The sequence below is a fragment of the Protomyces lactucae-debilis genome (assembly GCF_002105105.1).
Source record: "Protomyces lactucae-debilis strain 12-1054 chromosome Unknown BCR37scaffold_10, whole genome shotgun sequence".
NCBI lineage: Eukaryota > Fungi > Ascomycota > Taphrinomycetes > Taphrinales > Protomycetaceae > Protomyces > Protomyces lactucae-debilis.
In genome coordinates, this window is record NW_024468002.1 from 174,353 (window position 1) to 190,691 (window position 16,339).

The 16,339-nt window shown below is 51.6% G+C and overlaps 8 protein-coding genes across 8 annotated transcripts; 3 read left to right on the forward strand and 5 right to left on the reverse strand.

Annotated features, from left to right (window-relative positions):
- Positions 1–183: 183 nt before the first annotated feature.
- Positions 184–1,624, forward strand: BCR37DRAFT_24573 (uncharacterized protein). Its single transcript, XM_040866587.1, has one exon. The coding sequence runs from the start codon at positions 482–484 to the stop codon at positions 1,322–1,324; it is 843 nt and encodes a 280-aa protein (XP_040725086.1). The 5' UTR covers positions 184–481; the 3' UTR covers positions 1,325–1,624.
- On the reverse strand, positions 1,369–2,199 carry BCR37DRAFT_393001 (uncharacterized protein; the record flags this gene model as incomplete). Its single annotated transcript, XM_040871233.1, has 2 exons — positions 1,369–1,611; positions 1,654–2,199. The coding sequence occupies 2 exons, from the start codon at positions 2,197–2,199 to the stop codon at positions 1,369–1,371; spliced, it is 789 nt and encodes a 262-aa protein (XP_040725087.1).
- A 2,586-nt stretch (positions 2,200–4,785) lies between these two features.
- On the forward strand, positions 4,786–6,258 carry BCR37DRAFT_347479 (major facilitator superfamily domain-containing protein; the record flags this gene model as incomplete). Its single annotated transcript, XM_040867770.1, has 1 exon — positions 4,786–6,258. One exon carries the CDS (start codon positions 4,786–4,788, stop codon positions 6,256–6,258), a length of 1,473 nt encoding a protein of 490 aa, XP_040725088.1.
- Positions 6,259–6,325: 67 nt separating this feature from the next.
- Positions 6,326–8,079, reverse strand: BCR37DRAFT_24543 (uncharacterized protein). The gene has a single exon (XM_040866586.1). The coding sequence runs from the start codon at positions 7,701–7,703 to the stop codon at positions 6,393–6,395; it is 1,311 nt and encodes a 436-aa protein (XP_040725089.1). The 5' UTR covers positions 7,704–8,079; the 3' UTR covers positions 6,326–6,392.
- Position 8,080: 1 nt separating this feature from the next.
- On the reverse strand, positions 8,081–9,756 carry BCR37DRAFT_26354 (uncharacterized protein). Its single transcript, XM_040866728.1, has one exon. The coding sequence runs from the start codon at positions 9,575–9,577 to the stop codon at positions 8,303–8,305; it is 1,275 nt and encodes a 424-aa protein (XP_040725090.1). The 5' UTR covers positions 9,578–9,756; the 3' UTR covers positions 8,081–8,302.
- BCR37DRAFT_379867 (uncharacterized protein) lies at positions 9,751–11,410 on the reverse strand. Its single transcript, XM_040869364.1, has one exon. The coding sequence runs from the start codon at positions 11,094–11,096 to the stop codon at positions 9,885–9,887; it is 1,212 nt and encodes a 403-aa protein (XP_040725091.1). The 5' UTR covers positions 11,097–11,410; the 3' UTR covers positions 9,751–9,884.
- An 802-nt stretch (positions 11,411–12,212) lies between these two features.
- On the forward strand, positions 12,213–13,452 carry BCR37DRAFT_404294 (aquaporin-1; the record flags this gene model as incomplete). The annotated part of the gene is made up of 3 exons (XM_040872059.1): positions 12,213–12,427; positions 12,466–12,947; positions 12,978–13,452. 3 exons carry the CDS (start codon positions 12,213–12,215, stop codon positions 13,046–13,048), a joined length of 768 nt encoding a protein of 255 aa, XP_040725092.1. The 3' UTR covers positions 13,049–13,452.
- Positions 13,453–13,458: 6 nt separating this feature from the next.
- Positions 13,459–13,956, reverse strand: BCR37DRAFT_387451 (uncharacterized protein; the record flags this gene model as incomplete). The annotated part of the gene is made up of 1 exon (XM_040870535.1): positions 13,459–13,956. The coding sequence occupies one exon, from the start codon at positions 13,954–13,956 to the stop codon at positions 13,459–13,461; it is 498 nt and encodes a 165-aa protein (XP_040725093.1).
- Between the last annotated feature and the right edge of the window lie 2,383 nt (positions 13,957–16,339).

The following is a 16,339-nucleotide window of genomic DNA, read 5'->3' on the forward strand; positions in this document are numbered from 1 at the left end:
TTAAGCCATATCTTGATAGCCCAGCCATTCGAGGGGATTGTCCTCAGCCCATCTGAAGAACTTCACTCAGTCCCCGGGTTCAGTCTCCGGATCTGTGCTGTGTATGCTCATTGCTCAAGCTATGAAGCTGACTCGAAGCTCAAGATTGATCTGGACCACGCTCGTCGGGCTCACTGCTAAGTCCCGCACAGAGCAATTGCTGGGACCTGGTTGTGCGAGAAGCACGAGCTAGCGGCATCTGGCAGCTTCATGGTTTTGTCCCGCAATCGCGCAGGGCCAATTCCAACGACCGCAAGCCGCAAGCAAGTCGCAAGCAAGCCGCAAGCCGCAATCGCAATATCGACATTGTCAACTGTCTAGGTGTCTGAGTCGAAGTTGATTTGGTTCCTTGTCCCAAGAGAGGGGTGCACGACGTTTGTCGACTTCTGGTGCGGCGCTTCAGGCACAGTTTCGAGCACCAGGTATATCTACCCATCCACGAATGGGCGACACTCGACCCCGAAGAGCCTGCACTACCAGAACCTGGCGTGACTTGTACAATCACAGGCCTGTGAAGTATGATGCCGAGTGCAAGTACGGGAGGTCGCCAAAGAAGAAAGGTCGCTTCAGTCCCATGCGAACACGGAGCTCTGATTTGCGGGCAATCACAGACTGTCGAGCTATCGAGCTGCAGCCAGAGGAAATACCCAAGAACCGTTCAAGACTTTTTGCACTTCCATCTCCGGCCTCAAGCGATATACATGCGATGGACACGCCTGGCCCGCTAGCTAGTCAACGGCCACCGAGTGCGCTGCGGACCCCACCACCGAGTCTCAGGCTGACGCTTCGTTATCGCAAACCCAGTTCAGCACTCTCTCTAAGTATCTCATCCTTGACTACTTCCTCAGGTGCAGACGAGCCAGACACAGATGACGATTCGCCCGAGATCTCTACTTCGCGCATCGCTGCAGAGCGACTTTTCGACTTGCCACGAGACTCGCTCGGGCTTCAAGATGTCGAAACCACGCCGCCGTGTAGTCTGCCAGTAGAGTCATTCCAACCGAGCTCGACACCGCGTCCTGTGCTTGGACGATGTGATGAGATTGAGCTCTCCATTGGCAGGCTCGAGGCAACGGTCAAGGAGAGCCGCCTTCACATGGAAGCGCGACTGGATGCATTAGTGATGAAGCTTGAGCACGTTTCCAATACACTGGAAGCTTCCGTACAAGAAATTGTGGATGCTGGACGACAGGATGCATGGAAGAATCAACAAGCCATACTGGCTTTGTTAAGACAGCTCGTTGGCGACTCCACTATGTCTGTGCCTCTCACTACGCCGAAGTGATCTGAGATTTGCTTTCTATGTGTAGCGACTGTTCAGTCTCATGTTCATAATTTACCAAGACGTGAAGCGCCCGAGATGGCATAGACCTCGCCGTTGGCGTAGGTGTTCTCAATCAAACTACGGGCCATGTGACCAAACTCAGCAGCATTGCCGAATCGCTTCGGGAACTCAAGCATCGACTCGAGTGCTTCCCTAGCCTTGTCGGGCGTGCTCTTGCCCATGTTGGTATCAAAAAGCGACGGAGCAATTGTCACGGTGCGGATGCCAATCTTGGCCATATCACGAGCCTATCGTTAGTGATGCTCTTGCAATCATTTCCAGGAACTCACCATTGGAAGTGTGAGTGCGTTGATTGCGCCTTTACTGGCAGCATAGCTGACTTGTCCAACCTGTCCCTGAGTCGCAGCAGCGCTAGAAACCATCACCAAGACTCCGCGTTCCTTCGCCTCGCTATCCAGATCAAGTGATGCCATATGCGCAGCGACAAGACGGCAGACGTTGAATGTGCCGAAGAGGTTGATTTGAAGGACATACTTGAACGTTTCGAGATCAAAGGGCTTGTTTCCCTTACCTACAATTCTGCCGGCCATACCGACACCTGCACATGTCGCTGCGCCTCGCAATGGGATGCCAACTGATTTCGAATGCGCAATGGCATCTGCAACGGCCTTCTCAACAGACGAGTCGTCGGCCATGTCGCATTGGTAGAAGGTGACACGCTTACTGTCTAGTTCCTTGCAGATGGCTGGACCTGCTTCTTCGTCGCGATCGAGGATAGCGACATGTGCGCCGTGATCGAAGAGGGATTTAACAGTTGCAGCGCCAAGGCCTGAAGCACCGCCTGTGACAATGAAGAGTCTGTCCTTGATGAACATATCTGATGTTGCGCTGGTAGCAAGTTTGGTCTCTGCTGTGTGTCTGTCGAGGATTGTGTGAATCTGTGTCTTGGTGATCTTTTGTGTCGTTGCCGGGAAGCAACTGCGGAGTTGAGCCGAGGTCCCATCTGAACGGGGTTCGCACTCTCAGGGGCACAGAGCGTCATACTCGGCCTCGATACTGCTCAGTGGCAGACTGCTCGCTGCTGAGGACCCAGATGCCTGCTTTACACTGCTTCAGTCGATTTGCTGCACTAGATGAGATATGGAACCGCTACTGCGAATTCATCGCGATATTTATCAGATTACAATTGTCGCTTCGAGTTGTGTGCCGATGAGGAGTGAATGCTGAGACAGCAGACCCCGGGCACTTTCATGGGCCTGATGCGATGCATGGCGGCCAGTAAGCAGACCAACAACAGATTAGTCGATCATTAGTTTCAACAATCCCTCTCACGGCGACCAACGCATGCAACTGCCGGTAAGCCAATTGCATATTGTCCCTACTATTCTGCTGAGCATCCATACTGCGACTTGTCACCATTTCCAACACTTTTGAATGGTGTCCATCGCTAGAGTCTCATCGTCCGCACATTCAGCTCTGCAAGATGGTCATTCATGGTGTATCAGATTTTGCCAAGTCCAGACACGCTCAGCGGCGATTGAACACTCGTCGTCGTTGTCGACGTTATGGACACACTCGCTAGGTACGAGTCGCTGACGCCTGACGGCAGTGAGTCAGTGAGTCAGTGACGGGTGAGATGGGCGGCCGGTACCCCACAAAAAGAAGCTCCTGCGCAAGGAAATGAAAAGTCCAAGCACCATCGTCTGGCAGTTTGACTGGAACTTCGAGTCTTGACCACGGACAGGTTTGGACTGCCAGAAAAAGCAAGGATGTAACTCAAGTCAACAACGGCCTAGCTACGCGTGCAACCTTTCTTCGGAGAAGAGCCCAGGAGTGACTGTGGTCGGTGTCTTTGCGACACAGCGTCGAGTGCGTCAACTGTCAAGAACGACTACTGTAGTTCAGCAGAGAGGAGGACAAAGCTCATCGTCGAGTCATCGAGTGTCTCGACTCTCGAGTGGCGTTCCCGTCTCCGGGACCGGACAAACTGTCAACTTTGTCAAGTGGTCGACAATAGATCTTTGCCGATGCACCCAAACCCGCTTGACTCGGGTTGAGCCGTGTTTGAATCACATTTCGTGGCAGCGAAGAAGAGCGAAATTAGCGAAGCAACGCGAATTTGCATGGAGGCACCAAATGCATGCAGCATGCTTGCCCGGCCCAGGTGACGATGAACTGGCACGGGGCCAGGTGCTATAGACTGTAGTCTGATCTCTGCAGATAGTCATAATAGACTGCGGCGATGCGCGTGCTGGCAGCCTTGGACTTCTGAGAAGTTCTGACTCTGGTCTGGTGATATGACTGGTCTGGAAATTCTACTTCGCGATGGAACTTGATCATGGAACTTCGCACGTTCCCCGTGTTTGCGATCATAGCCGGTCGTCTCAATGTCCAACGCTTCCCATTGGTACTGAGTAGAGTCCGGTAGTGTCTGGATTCTGCAGTAACTCTTCAGTGTCTACACTGACTCTACACTCAGAGTCTACAGTGACTTTCTAAGTCTACAGTGGACTAGAAACTCGCTCTAGCTCCTCAACTGAAGACTCTTTGGTGAATGCCACGGTCAAGAGTCAAGAAAGTTGACTTAACCTGGCACTAGACATGATCGTTTCTGCTTGCCAGCGCCGACTGTCTGCTTGTGCCAAGTGGTCAACGCGTACGCTGACATCGTCGATCCGCTTGTCGCTTGATGGCACGTCGCGCAGCTCGCGCTTGGCTTGACTAGAGTTGTCAGAGTCTAGAAATGAGCGCTGGCTGGTGGTCTGTGCATTGTGCACGCTGCAACAATTCACGGACGAACCCCGGCAACAGCGCGCTTCAGCTTGCCTTCCAACTTCCAAGTTCCAAGTGCCTGGTCTAGCTGTTCGTATGTCCGGAGCGACTGAACCATAATCAACAGCGTAAACTCTGACCAGCTTTTCACTGCTTCTATATGGTGACCTTGGTCTCTACCCATCAAAGTCACTGCTAGTGCCCTTTGTCACTTCAGTCAACCCACTGAGTACTATCCTTAAAACAGCTGCAGAGTCTTTGTCAATCTAGAGGCAAGTCAGGCGACAGGTCACGCTTGACACTTGGGAATTACAATTTGCGCAGCGATTCGCCTTGATTTGCCCGGGGCGTCGCGTTCTTCTCCTTGGTCCAGCTCTCTGCTCTTTGATGCGGCTTTCGCGGGGTGGCGCCCTTTTTGGCTGGTGGCGCCCGCGGGTGACTGTGGGGTAGGTGTCAGAAAAAGAAGTTTAACTTTCTGGTGCTACAGTCACTGTCAGTCAGACCCAACTCCACATTGCTGCAGACTATGTCCCGATTACGACCCTTGCGCGGCCTCGGCCCTCGACAGGACAGTCCATAGTCCGGGGTACACGGCATCGAGCCCGAAGGACTCCATCAGGGGCAGCTGTCTATAAGAAGATGCTGCCTCCCACCTGTCCATGGACCTCTACACGCCCCTCTCAGCAACGATGGCCACCCGTGACGACGTGAAGAACAATGGTGTCACTACCTACGAGGACTCCCTTGAGGAGAAGGACTTTGGACGCGTGCCTACAGGCGCATCTGGCGCGTCTGAGGCCGTCCTCTCCGACAAGGAGATGAGGAAATTGTACCTCAAGATTGACTTTGTCCTTCTTCCCATCCTTTGTGTGCTCTATGCCTGCGCGCTGCTCGACCGTGTCAACATTTCGGCTGCGCGTGTCGACGGTATGGGCAAGGACTTGGGTCTGCTCAACCCCAAGCAGAACTACTACTCCATTGTTCTCCTCGTCTTTTTCCCAGCATACTTCCTCTTCGAGGTGCCCTCCAACGTTTTCCTCCGTCGCATTGGTACCCGATACCTTTTGTCGGCTGTCTGCATGGCTTTCGGTGTTGTTTCTATCGGTGCTGGTTTCGTCAAGAACTGGCAGACACTCGCCGTCCTCCGTGTGCTGCTCGGTGCCGCTGAGGGTTCTTTCTTCCCCGGAGCCGTGTACCTCATCACATGTTGGTACCCACGTTACGCACTCCAGCTCAGGCTCACCATCTTTTACATGACTGGTGCCTTGCTCTCCGGTTTCTCTGGTCTCATTGCTTCCGCCATTTCTGACCTCAACGGCAAACACGGTCTTGCTGGGTGGCGATACATCTTCATCTGCGAGGGTGTTGCTACCTGCTTCTTTGCCATTGTTGGATTCTTCATCATTTCCGACTTCCCACAGGATGCTGCTTGGCTCAACGACCGTCAACGACGCGCCGTCATCCAATTGCTCGAGCGCGATCGTCACGATGCCAAGAACGACCACAAGGTCATTACCCTCAAGCAGGCTCTTGGTTTCCTTGCCGAAGGTAAGCTTTGGTTCTACGGTGTCATCTTTGGTTGTGCCACCACCTCGACCTACGCTCTTGCCTACTTCCTTCCTGTCATTATTGCCGGTATGGGATACAAGGCTGAAAAGGCACTTGTCCTCTCATCACCTCCTTACATTGCTGCCATCCCTTACGCACTCATCGTCTCTTACTTCTCGGACAAGGCAAAGACTCGTGGCCCATTCATCATGTTCAACAGTCTTATGGTCATCATTGGTCTGGCACTTGTCGGCTATGTCGTCAACACCAAGGTCCGATACTTTGGTATCTTCTTGGCCGTCGCTGCTGCCAACGTCAACATTCCTATGACGATTGGTTTCTCCTCCAACAACATCGTCGGCAACGGTCGTCGTGCCGTTGGTACTGCCGTACAGACTGGATGGGGTGCTATTGGTGGTATCATCGCTTCCACCATCTTTGTGCAGAAGGAGGCACCCAAGTACCGTTCTGGTATGGCCACCACCATTGCTCTGACTGGTCTTCTCGGAACCCTTGTTGGTCTTCAGTCATTCTACTACAGGAGGCAGAACAAGCGTGTCGATGCTGGAGAGGTCACTCTCTACGACACACCTGGCTTCAGGTACACTCTTTAAGAGTACATATAGCATCCCTATTCAAATTCTTGTAGTAAATCACTTTGTAAAGCAGTTGAGTCTTTCTGGACTACAAATTTAGAACTACGTGCATGCTCGTGTGATCAAATAAAACTACAATTGGGCATATGCACTCAAGCCCAATACGATCTTGCCCGTAATACTCTCGCGAGACTATTCTCACCGTCCAGTATGCCGATAACTGAACGCGTGAATGCAATCGGCGGTCCTGACCGTTCAACTAAATCAAGCTTGACTTGCAGGTCCTGTCGTAAGTGAGACGGCCGTTCCCGATCGGGATACTCCAGCAAGATCGCCAATGTATAGACCGTCGTTGTCATGAGCACAACAAACGGATTCACATCGCAGGGATAGACTTCCCTGAATGTATTGAAAGTCATAAGTCGCGCGACCAGACTCCTCACTTGCTTTCCATGCGTACCTGGCAAGTCTTGCATATATAAACACGCATCAAGCGTGATGGACATGAGATTCTGTATATTGCCTGTACTCCATCCTGTGTAAAAATCAACATGCGGGAAGAGCTCAAAGAAGGGTTGTGCGATGTGCGGCAAAGCAGCGACAGCTCTTGGTAAGACTGGGAAACGTTCAAGCGTATCTCCAAATGGCAATGCCGCAAGTGCAGGAGGGAAAAACCCACGCTGGACGTATTGTAGTAAGAATGGATGTAGATTAGTCAGCGCAGCCATGAATGCATCATGCGGTGCCTGCGATGTGAATTCACAATACGCGAGTGAACCAACCAAAAAGATACCAGTGGCACGACGCCAATACTCGGTGTCGGGTTCATTGGGTTCTGACAAGACCAAGAGGTTGGCTTCGCGCTTGTACTCCAAGGCTTCCTGTATTTGCGCCGGGCTGCAGGGTTTGTAGAGCATATGAGAACACACAGAACCGGCACGCAATGCAGGCGAAAGTTCAAGCATGGCCCGCCACTCGCTTTGCCAGCATTGAACAGGCATTGGCGTTGTGACAAAAGCATCAAAGACTTCCATGAACAATTGCTCATAGTCCATTGAGTAGGCGTGAGCAGTGTTCGGAAAGCTGGTACCAGTGCTTGCTGTGAGAAGCATGGAACCGCTAGAAAGCTCAGAGGTCAATGAAAGCCGTGGGGAGGATGGCGGCTGTAATCGAAGGTAATTCTTCCCTTGTTCGTTAAGACCCATACCAGCGCTTCGAGGGACAGAGGTCACAGCAGGCTGCGGTATCGCTCCGCTAGCACCAGGTGAAGTGGATCCTTCCTGGCCCTGGTTTTTGATGCGCTTAAACTTCTTGGTTGGATCGTATGTTGGATCATCCCCTGGGTCGTGCTTGCAACGTCTATGTGCTTTTCTGCAAGTCTCACAAACGTAATTGTTGTGTGAATAAGGAGCCGTTCGCCTAGGAGCAGAAGCCCGAGAGGAAGCCGTCTTTTTCTGTGGCATCGCGCAATCACACACTTCGCGGAGAAGACAATGGCGGTGGTGTCGCTAGATGTCGAGAATATGTTCTGCTAGTTCGGTCAGAAGGCAATATTCACCGTAGCAAGTGTGTTGGATCTCAGGCGCGCATGTGAATCAACGTCGTGAACTACCAGATCGCCTATCCGATGCGTGTTTGCCTAGAAGCTGCCTTGGTTATTGTTGTCGCGGTGAAGAAGATGCTTTTGATGACCAAGTAGCTTTCGAATGGCAGGCCCAGATGTCTGATTAAGGTTGAGATCGAGGCTCGCAAGCGTCGCAGCTCTCTCCGAGTCTTTCCTAAACATATCTGTAGTCAGGCGGTTTGTCGGGTGGTCTGGTCGTAGATCTGCGGCCAATTGGCAGCCGACTTCCCCAGAAAGCAGAAAACCTTGGAAAGCAATCAATTGGACGTGCAGCTTCGGGTGGGATTGCATGCGGAATTGCCAGGGTTGGCCCGGCATGGCATTTGGGATCAGCTAGATGGTCATCATAAGCATTTCTTCGTTCTTGATATCTACTCTTGTATTCGCTAGAAGGCCCGACTAGAGTGAGGGGTCATCCACATACATGGACATACAAGCCTAAAAGACATTAGATGGAAGCGACTCAACAATCGGCCGCCCGTCCAAAAGGTCAACGACTGCTCTAGGCAAGACCATCGTACCAAAAAAGTGTTCCACGACTTCAATCTTGGCACACAGGCTCATTCTGAGATGGCCTGGATGAGGTCGGTCATAGTACTCGAGCCATGTCGCCAGTACGTACAGCGTCTCCACCATCAGATCCGCAAAGCGTTGTTGCGCAGAGGGTAGTAGGTCGCGGTGAATCACATGCAAGCAGACGCGAAACATCAATCGAAGCACAGCATGGCCATACGCACCAGGCGGCCGGAGGGCCAGCGCATAGCCAGTCAGCGCAAGACCCAAAAGGTCTTGAACGTTGCCAACTGCACAGTCTTGCGCGATATCAATACCTGGAAAGACAAATAAGAAGGGCGTTGCAATGCTGGGATGTCGTTCAAGCAGCCTTTTGCTGATTGCGCAATCTTCCTGCAGTGAGGGCATCATCATCTGCGTGAAGAGGTCAGGCAGAGCATCTTGAGCTAAATAGCCATCGAGCAACAGACGGCTTTGTGAAGCATGCAGAGCCAGCACTTCCAGGGGTGATTGTGAGGCAAACTCACACAGACAAAGCAGTAAACTGATGAAGAGTGGAGTACAGTGGGCATAGTAGTCACTGTCGTAGCTGGGCTCCGACAGTTGCAAAGTGACTGCCGTATGTTTGTATCCTAAGGCTTCATCGAGTCGCTCGCTATGCAGAGGCGACTGCAGAATAGTCAATGAAAGGACAGCTGTTCTGAGCGCTTCAGAGTCCTGAAGCATTTGGCGCCATTGTGCATTGTGAACTTCAGAAGGCGGACATATGGAGAATGCCTGTATGAGGTGCGTCAGCAGCTCGATATGGCGTTCGCTCGTCGGGTCCTGAATCTCTGTCGCTGGAGGAGGCAGAGGACATTCCAAACTTACTGTCGGCGTCAGCTCATCCAACAAGAAACTTTCATTTGGCACAGATTCCAGCCGCATCGATCCCTCTTCGCTAGCAGTTTGTTGAAGCGAAGCGACACTCGATTGGCCTGCTCCGTCCGCATCATCACCCCTGTCGTGTCGTTTACGCTTGCGCGGCTTATTTGGATCGTAATTAGGGTCCAGTCGAGGGTCATGCTTACAACGCCTGTGAGCGCGTCGACACTTTTCGCATACATAGTCAGAGTGCTTGTACCGCGTTCGCTGCTTGATCACTGGGGCTGCTTCGATTGATTGCATCGCGTCGTCTATTGAACCTCTCTCATCTGACATGGTGGCACAAACATAGCCTGACAACGCGATGACTGGGTGTTCTGGTCAAGTGCTACCAAGTGACAATTAGGCCAGTTGAGCCTCACTGCCGAGCAATAGTCTCGGCTCCTTGGGTATAATACAGTACTGTCGGTGTGCTGCGGGTTGTCGCATCTGATTGAATTTTAACGTTCCCCGTTATGAGCCGCACACGTGTCTCCTGCTATCTACCCGAAGAACAAAAAGGCAGTCTCAATACAGACTTCTCAGACGGAGACAGACCATTGCTCGAGCTTATATACGACTGCTGTATTGTTTGTTCGACACCTCATCTGCGGAACAGCCTCCCAAAAAAGAGCACCGCTGTCAAAAGACCGGTTATCGTACCTCCAAGATGAGCCTCATGTCCAAGCATAATGCCAATCTTGTCGGCAAGTTTCTGACGTGATTCTTCATCAAAAGTACACAGCGTATCGACGCCCGTCAGGAGAGACCAAGCCAGCCAAGCCGGCAAGGGAATGAAGAAGACGGCGACCCCGGCAGTCGGCGCCATCATTGTTGAGATGGTAAAGAGTCCACAAACCCCTGCACTTGCACCCAAACCAGGAACATCGTTCTGGAATTTAGCATTGCTTCGCCGTTTCTGTTCAGCTATTGACCAACTCGGCACTTCGAACCCAACGAGCCGGGCGAGCTCGTCTTGGAAGCTAGTGCCATAGGCTAGATCGTTCGAGACGCCGTACTCAACTTTACCAGTCACGACATCCTTGACGTCTTCGATGACATCCACACCTTTGCGGTGGAGTGTCAATAAACTGCCACCAACAATGCATGCCAAGTAGGATACGGTAGCGACAGGCACGCCCAGTCCCATGGCAGTGATGGGGAAAAAACTCATAACGCCAACGGTGTTAGCTAAAAGATGCCAGAGACTTTGATGACTGAACCCCGCGGACAATATGGTGTGCCAGCGATGCTCTTGCCAGTTATTCGCTGACAAGGTGAAGTTTTCAATCAAGTAGGTGTGGAGTGCTTGCGTATTTCTGTCCTTGAAGGTTGCCCTTGAGAATCCACCGCGCATAGATTCAAATTTATCCGGCTCAGCAAGGGACCATTGATACCAGATGTAGCCATTGATGGCCGTGAAGCCCATAGCAATGACAGTGCCAGTGCGGCGACGGCGATCTCTTACGTAGTCAAGCCTCTGATACGGCGTCTGAGCAGACTCCCATGCATTGAACTCCTCCTGGCGCTCGCCTTGATGGCGAGACTGGGAGGAATCTTCTTCACGCGATTGCTTTTCATATTCAGACCGGGATGAGCGTAATCTGTACAAAGCGCTATCGGTCAAACGATGACTATTCAGGTCCGGAGTAGTCGCCCGATCTGATGCAGCGTCTATCTTTTGACTGGCCCGTCTCGAACGTAGCAAGCGGCTAGTCGACTGGCTGAAAGCTCGTTTACTGGGTTTGAAGCATTGACAGCGAGCAAAATTGACCTGGAAAGGTCGAAACGCGTTTCTAGACAGAGACTGGAGCATACAGAAGATGAAAGGGTCGAGGGTCCCTTTTTGAAGAGCAGACAAAGTCCGATGACTAGGGACACCTGGGCACCTTAGCGATGCGCTTTGGGTGATTTGTTGTGCAGTGGCGTGTCAATCTGGCTTTGTTCGCACGAGCGACCGAAAGTCGCAAAGATACTGTCCGGAACAGTTTGCAAGCCTTTACAACCTACAGTTTCAAGGTCAGTATCGCAGCCATGGATGCAAGGTGACCTAGTAGTACTCAAGGCCTTCCACGCTCGCTCTTGACCTCATCAGCAGCTGAAGCGCGGAGCAGGTGCTGAACGTTGATGTTTGATTTGCACACGCGCATGACCATTGCGCAGAGTAGGGCCATACATGGCCTGCTAAACAGAGTATCTGGCATACTTGGCTACAGACTACACGGCTACGAGTACATGGCTACGACTAGAGCCTCAGCTTCCATATTTGCTCCGATACAGCTGCTCGGGAGAACAGTAACTCGATTGCGCGTTCCGACCAGCCACAGCACATGAAGCCAGCGGTCTGCTAAGCATTAAGCTGCTCATCAGAGACACAAGCTCGATGACTTTTGAGATGCAATTGGGCGGCTTTGCCATGTGCAAGCGCGGGTCTGCAAAAAAGTAATGGCTGGACTCCAGCCGATGCGCCCTGTCAGGCCCTGTCACAGACGTCATTGCGGATCCCTGACCACGGAAAAGCAAGATTCTGTGTCAAGCGCAAGTCACACATGACTGACTTGAGATAATAAGATGCTAGTCCGCCCAGTGCCCACCGTCAAGGTATCTATCACCTACTTTCCATCTACACGGACTTCGTCTGGTGACAACAGCAGCAGCGATGACGACAGACAATCCTCCTACCAACGTGGAGACTGAGGTCCACTCAACAACAAGGCCATCCACTGACCGCCGCTCGGTGCGCTCAGCCATAGATGGACGACCTGGATCAGTTTCCCGATCCAAGGAAAGGTCTGCAGATGAAGAGAGCAGCGCGGGTCTTGCGATCCCGATTCCACAAATCTTTTCTCTGCCGACAGAAGAGGTTCACGAGAAGCGTCACAGAACGATTCACTTCCTGCCAAACTGGATCAAAAATGAGCTTGTTGCTGGTATGTCAGAGTTTATCGGCACGGTGCTCTTCCTGATGTTTGCACTGGGTGGCTGTAACGTTGCCAATGTCCCTGCAGACACTTCAAGCTCGACGGCCATTAACGTGACTTCCGGAACCAACGTGTCGATTCTGCTCTACATCTCGCTATGCTTTGGGTTTTCGCTGACTGTGAATGCTTGGGTCTTTTTCCGCATCAGCGGAGGACTCTTCAACCCGTATGATCCCTTTTTTCACAAGACTGTGCTGACCATAGGGCTGTCTCATTTGCGCTTTGCTTGATTGGCGCCATCACACCCCTTCGCATGGCGCTTCTAACACTTGCTCAGCTACTTGGCGGTATCACTGCAGCAGCTATTGTGGACTCCTTGTCGCCAGGCAGTTTGAACGTGTCTGTTGCGCTGTCGCAAGGAACAAGCATCACACAAGGTCTCTTCCTCGAAATGTTCCTTACGATCATGCTAGTCTTTACAATCATCATGCTAGCAGCTGAGAAACACAAGGCGACTTTCATTGCTCCGGTTGGTATTGGTTTGGCTCTCTTCATTGCTCACCTTTGGGGAGTCAACTGGACAGGTTGCGGCGCAAACCCTGCGCGTGCTCTGGGTCCTGCCATCACCAACCGCTCATTCGAGGGCTACTTTTGGATCTATTTTGCAGGCCCGTACATGGGAGGCGCAGTATCTGCCTTCTTCTACTGGGTCAACAAGAAGCTCAAGTTTGAGGAGGTCAACCCAGGTCAGGATGATGATCCTACGACTCGTGCAGAGTTGAACCGTGTTCTCGACGAGCGTCTCGAGGAAGGCAATTTGATCATCACGGGCAACAATCATCAGTAGCTAGCACAGACTTGGTATGTGACCAGTAGATTAGCATAGACCCGACATGTTTCTGGTAACGTAGCAAAGACTATGCAAGAATTTGTAATAGCTTTTCAGATGTCATGAAATCTGCTCGCAATTGTTTAGCAACAGTGCCTTCCACAATACTTTCATGGCTTCATCATCTCCATGTCTACCCTATGTAGCCCAAGCAGGATGACGACGCGACAGTTGCGAAATGTATTACCTAATGCCTTACACTTTACATGCCGATGATCTCGAGACTTGCTCGTCTGATGTGGCTTCTGTGCACGGCGTTGCTATACAGTTGGCAGGCAAGCTGTACACATCCCATGTGCACAGCTCAAAGAAAGAAAGGCAGCCAAAGCCCGCTGAATGCGCTAGAATGAATTAAGATGGAAGCGTCTTCATAGCAGACTTGTGTAGTCCTGAGCTGTGTACTTGTGCAGGCCCTTTTGCTTTAGTTGTTGCACCTCTGGATCGTTCCACTCTGGCAAGTCCTGCTCAGCCAAAAGTTCCTCCAGATTGACGGCAAAGCAACCAGCGCCATAGCCAGGGTCGTATACACTTGAGCCTGTGGAAAGCCGCTTTGTAGCGTTATCCATAAAGCTGGCTGCTTGTGAGGAGCGTATACTGCGACGACTACTACTGTCTCCATCTGTGATTGTAAAAGACGATGCGTCGCTGGATGGGCTATCGAATGCGTAGGTGATGGTTTTGTTGCTGCTGCCACTGCTGGACGCTGGACTCGATGGTGAACTCATCTCACAGTCTGCACCATGCTTGAATTCTCTGTCGCTGCTATCGCTGCTGCTGTTGCTGCTTCCAATACTGCCTAGTCTGGCAGATGTGTCTTTGCCAAGTTTCTTGAACTTGCGCGTTATTGACCGCGTCATGCTCGACATGATGGGTGGTCTGTTCGTGAAAGGTTTGACAAAAGAAGCGGCCTGTCAAGCAGTGATATACTCTTGCTCAACCCCAGGAGATGAAAGGCCTCAGCGGTGTGAAGTGCAATGTAAGGATGGCGGTCGGTAGCGGGAGGCCTTACTTTTGATGCAAAGGTGCTTTTCGTCTGGTGCTAGGCTCGCCATCGCCAGCCCTGCCAAGTTTTCTAGTCACTTACCTTGGTGTCATGAAATTTGAAGCATGTCTTGCCGCTGCATCTGCCGAGAGATGAAGAAGGGCAGCGGCGAACCGTGTCCGGCCTTCCGCACCTTTGCGCAAAATCTTAAAAGCGCAAAAGTACGATGCACGTCCCAGAGATCCGGATTCGCAAGGTCAACGGTTCGAGCGCACTCATTGGCCAGCCATGTCCTCAAATCTCCCGCAAGCCGCAAAGAGAGCAACGGTCTTTCGCAACTGGCACAAGTGTACAAGGACACAGAGCCGGATTAGGCAGACCATAAGACTCTTGATGGGTCATTTGCGCTCAATAGCTATAGTTGGCTGTAATCATGTCATGATATCATAACAACAGCTTGTTTCATTGCACGCGCGAACCTGTGCACCTCCCGAAGACGGTCGGGAAAGGCTGTTCATAGGCAGAACATGCATTGGCCGATGCATTCGGTCGCCTCTTAAAGAGGAACGAGCGTCGTGATTGCAATTCCGGCAGTGTGTCCTCGCGAAGTCTGTGCATTGCACGCACGTCTGAAGATCAACCTGAGACTTGAACAAAGCAGTCCTGCATGCGTCCAACCAACACGACTAGCGAGTACGTCTGTGAGTAACACATTGTAATGTCGTAGTCAGTTTGTAAACAGAGCAGTATTGGCATCGTAGCTGCCTGACGCTGACGCACGTTTCGTTCTAGTCCCACTTAAACTGGAAATAACCTAACCTGCCCACGACTTCGGCTATTTGTGAAGATGGGCTGGCTGAGCGACTAGACCTTGGAGCTTAGCAGTAGGCGGTGTTCACAGGGCAAGCAGTGCCAAGCACAGACTCTGTCTGAGGGCGAGGCCCGTGGTCAATTCGTATGCCGCCAAACAAAGCCTGCTATCGTTTTCAAGTCTAGCGCTGGTTGAAAAGTTGAAAACCCTGCACGGTGCACCTGGCCTGGGCCGCCTGGCTGGCCCGTGCCATTTGCAGTTAAGGGGACGATCTTTGCAGAAGGTCTTGTCAAAAATTCAAAGCATGTCACATCTCAGCACCAACTCAACTTCAACACTTGTATCAGACTCAGCCAGCTACCCGCTGGAGAATTTTGCTGTAGTTGATGGATTGACACCTTTCTAGCAGCAGAGAAAACATTAGAAGCGGCATACAAGGGCCAGCATGGATGATTCTTGGTAAATTATAGGTTCACGACCTACGAGATTACAATTTCCAAATGTCAAATTGCAAGCGTATGCAATCTTTCATCTGCTCGACCATATCTGCCATAGACTCATGAGTCATGGCGTCTGCCTTTTGCTTGCTATGCTTATGTGCATGGAGCCTCGGTAGCTCGATGAATCGCGACCGTTAACAGCAATTGCCAGACTGAGGTTGCTAGCCATGAGCTGCCATGTGCTGCATGATGTGCAACTGTAACGAGCCGTGCTCTTCGAAACCTTGACTTGCCTAAGTTCCGAGATCATCTGATGCAACAAGTTGTCAGTGACTGTCCAGATAGTAGTAGATGGTAATAGTCATGAAGACATGGACGCTGAAGATTGGACAGTGCTGGTACTGCCTAGCAGAGACTGCAGTCTTAGTCTCATCATGCAGAGCTCGAGCTATCGCAACTGTTTCAGTCTGTTTGAACTGTGTAGCTGGAGCCGAGGCATGTGGTAGATTCGATTTCAGATGCAAACGAGATTATTTTCTCCGCGTGCAAGCCTGCAAGGACACAATTGCGAGCAGAATGGTCTTGCAGCGTCCATTGTTTTTGTGAAGCGAAGGTGATTGCGTGCTGCTCAGGAAAACCAGATCCGCTTAGCAATCAAGGCACTGAGAGGGATCCTGGACTCGATCGAGCGGGTCGACAAGCAAGTAGCATCAACTGGATCAGCGTGACAGCTACGCAAGTAACGCAACATGTCAAGTTGTCAAAAGAAACGTGGGGCTTCGGTTCCGTGAGCTAGCGTGACCGGCTTTTTACCGATGCCGGGCTCCGACGAGTCGACGACAGTGTAGTATAGAGTACATTGTGCAGCTATTGGGCCTGTTGTTATCACATGACAAGCATTGACGGGCAGCTCGTTATTTTCTGGGGCCGCTGATATGAAGTGCTTTTGTAGATGACTCGATCGATTCACAAGTGTGCGGAGAATTGGCAGTCTGATCTGACTCTGATCATATGCC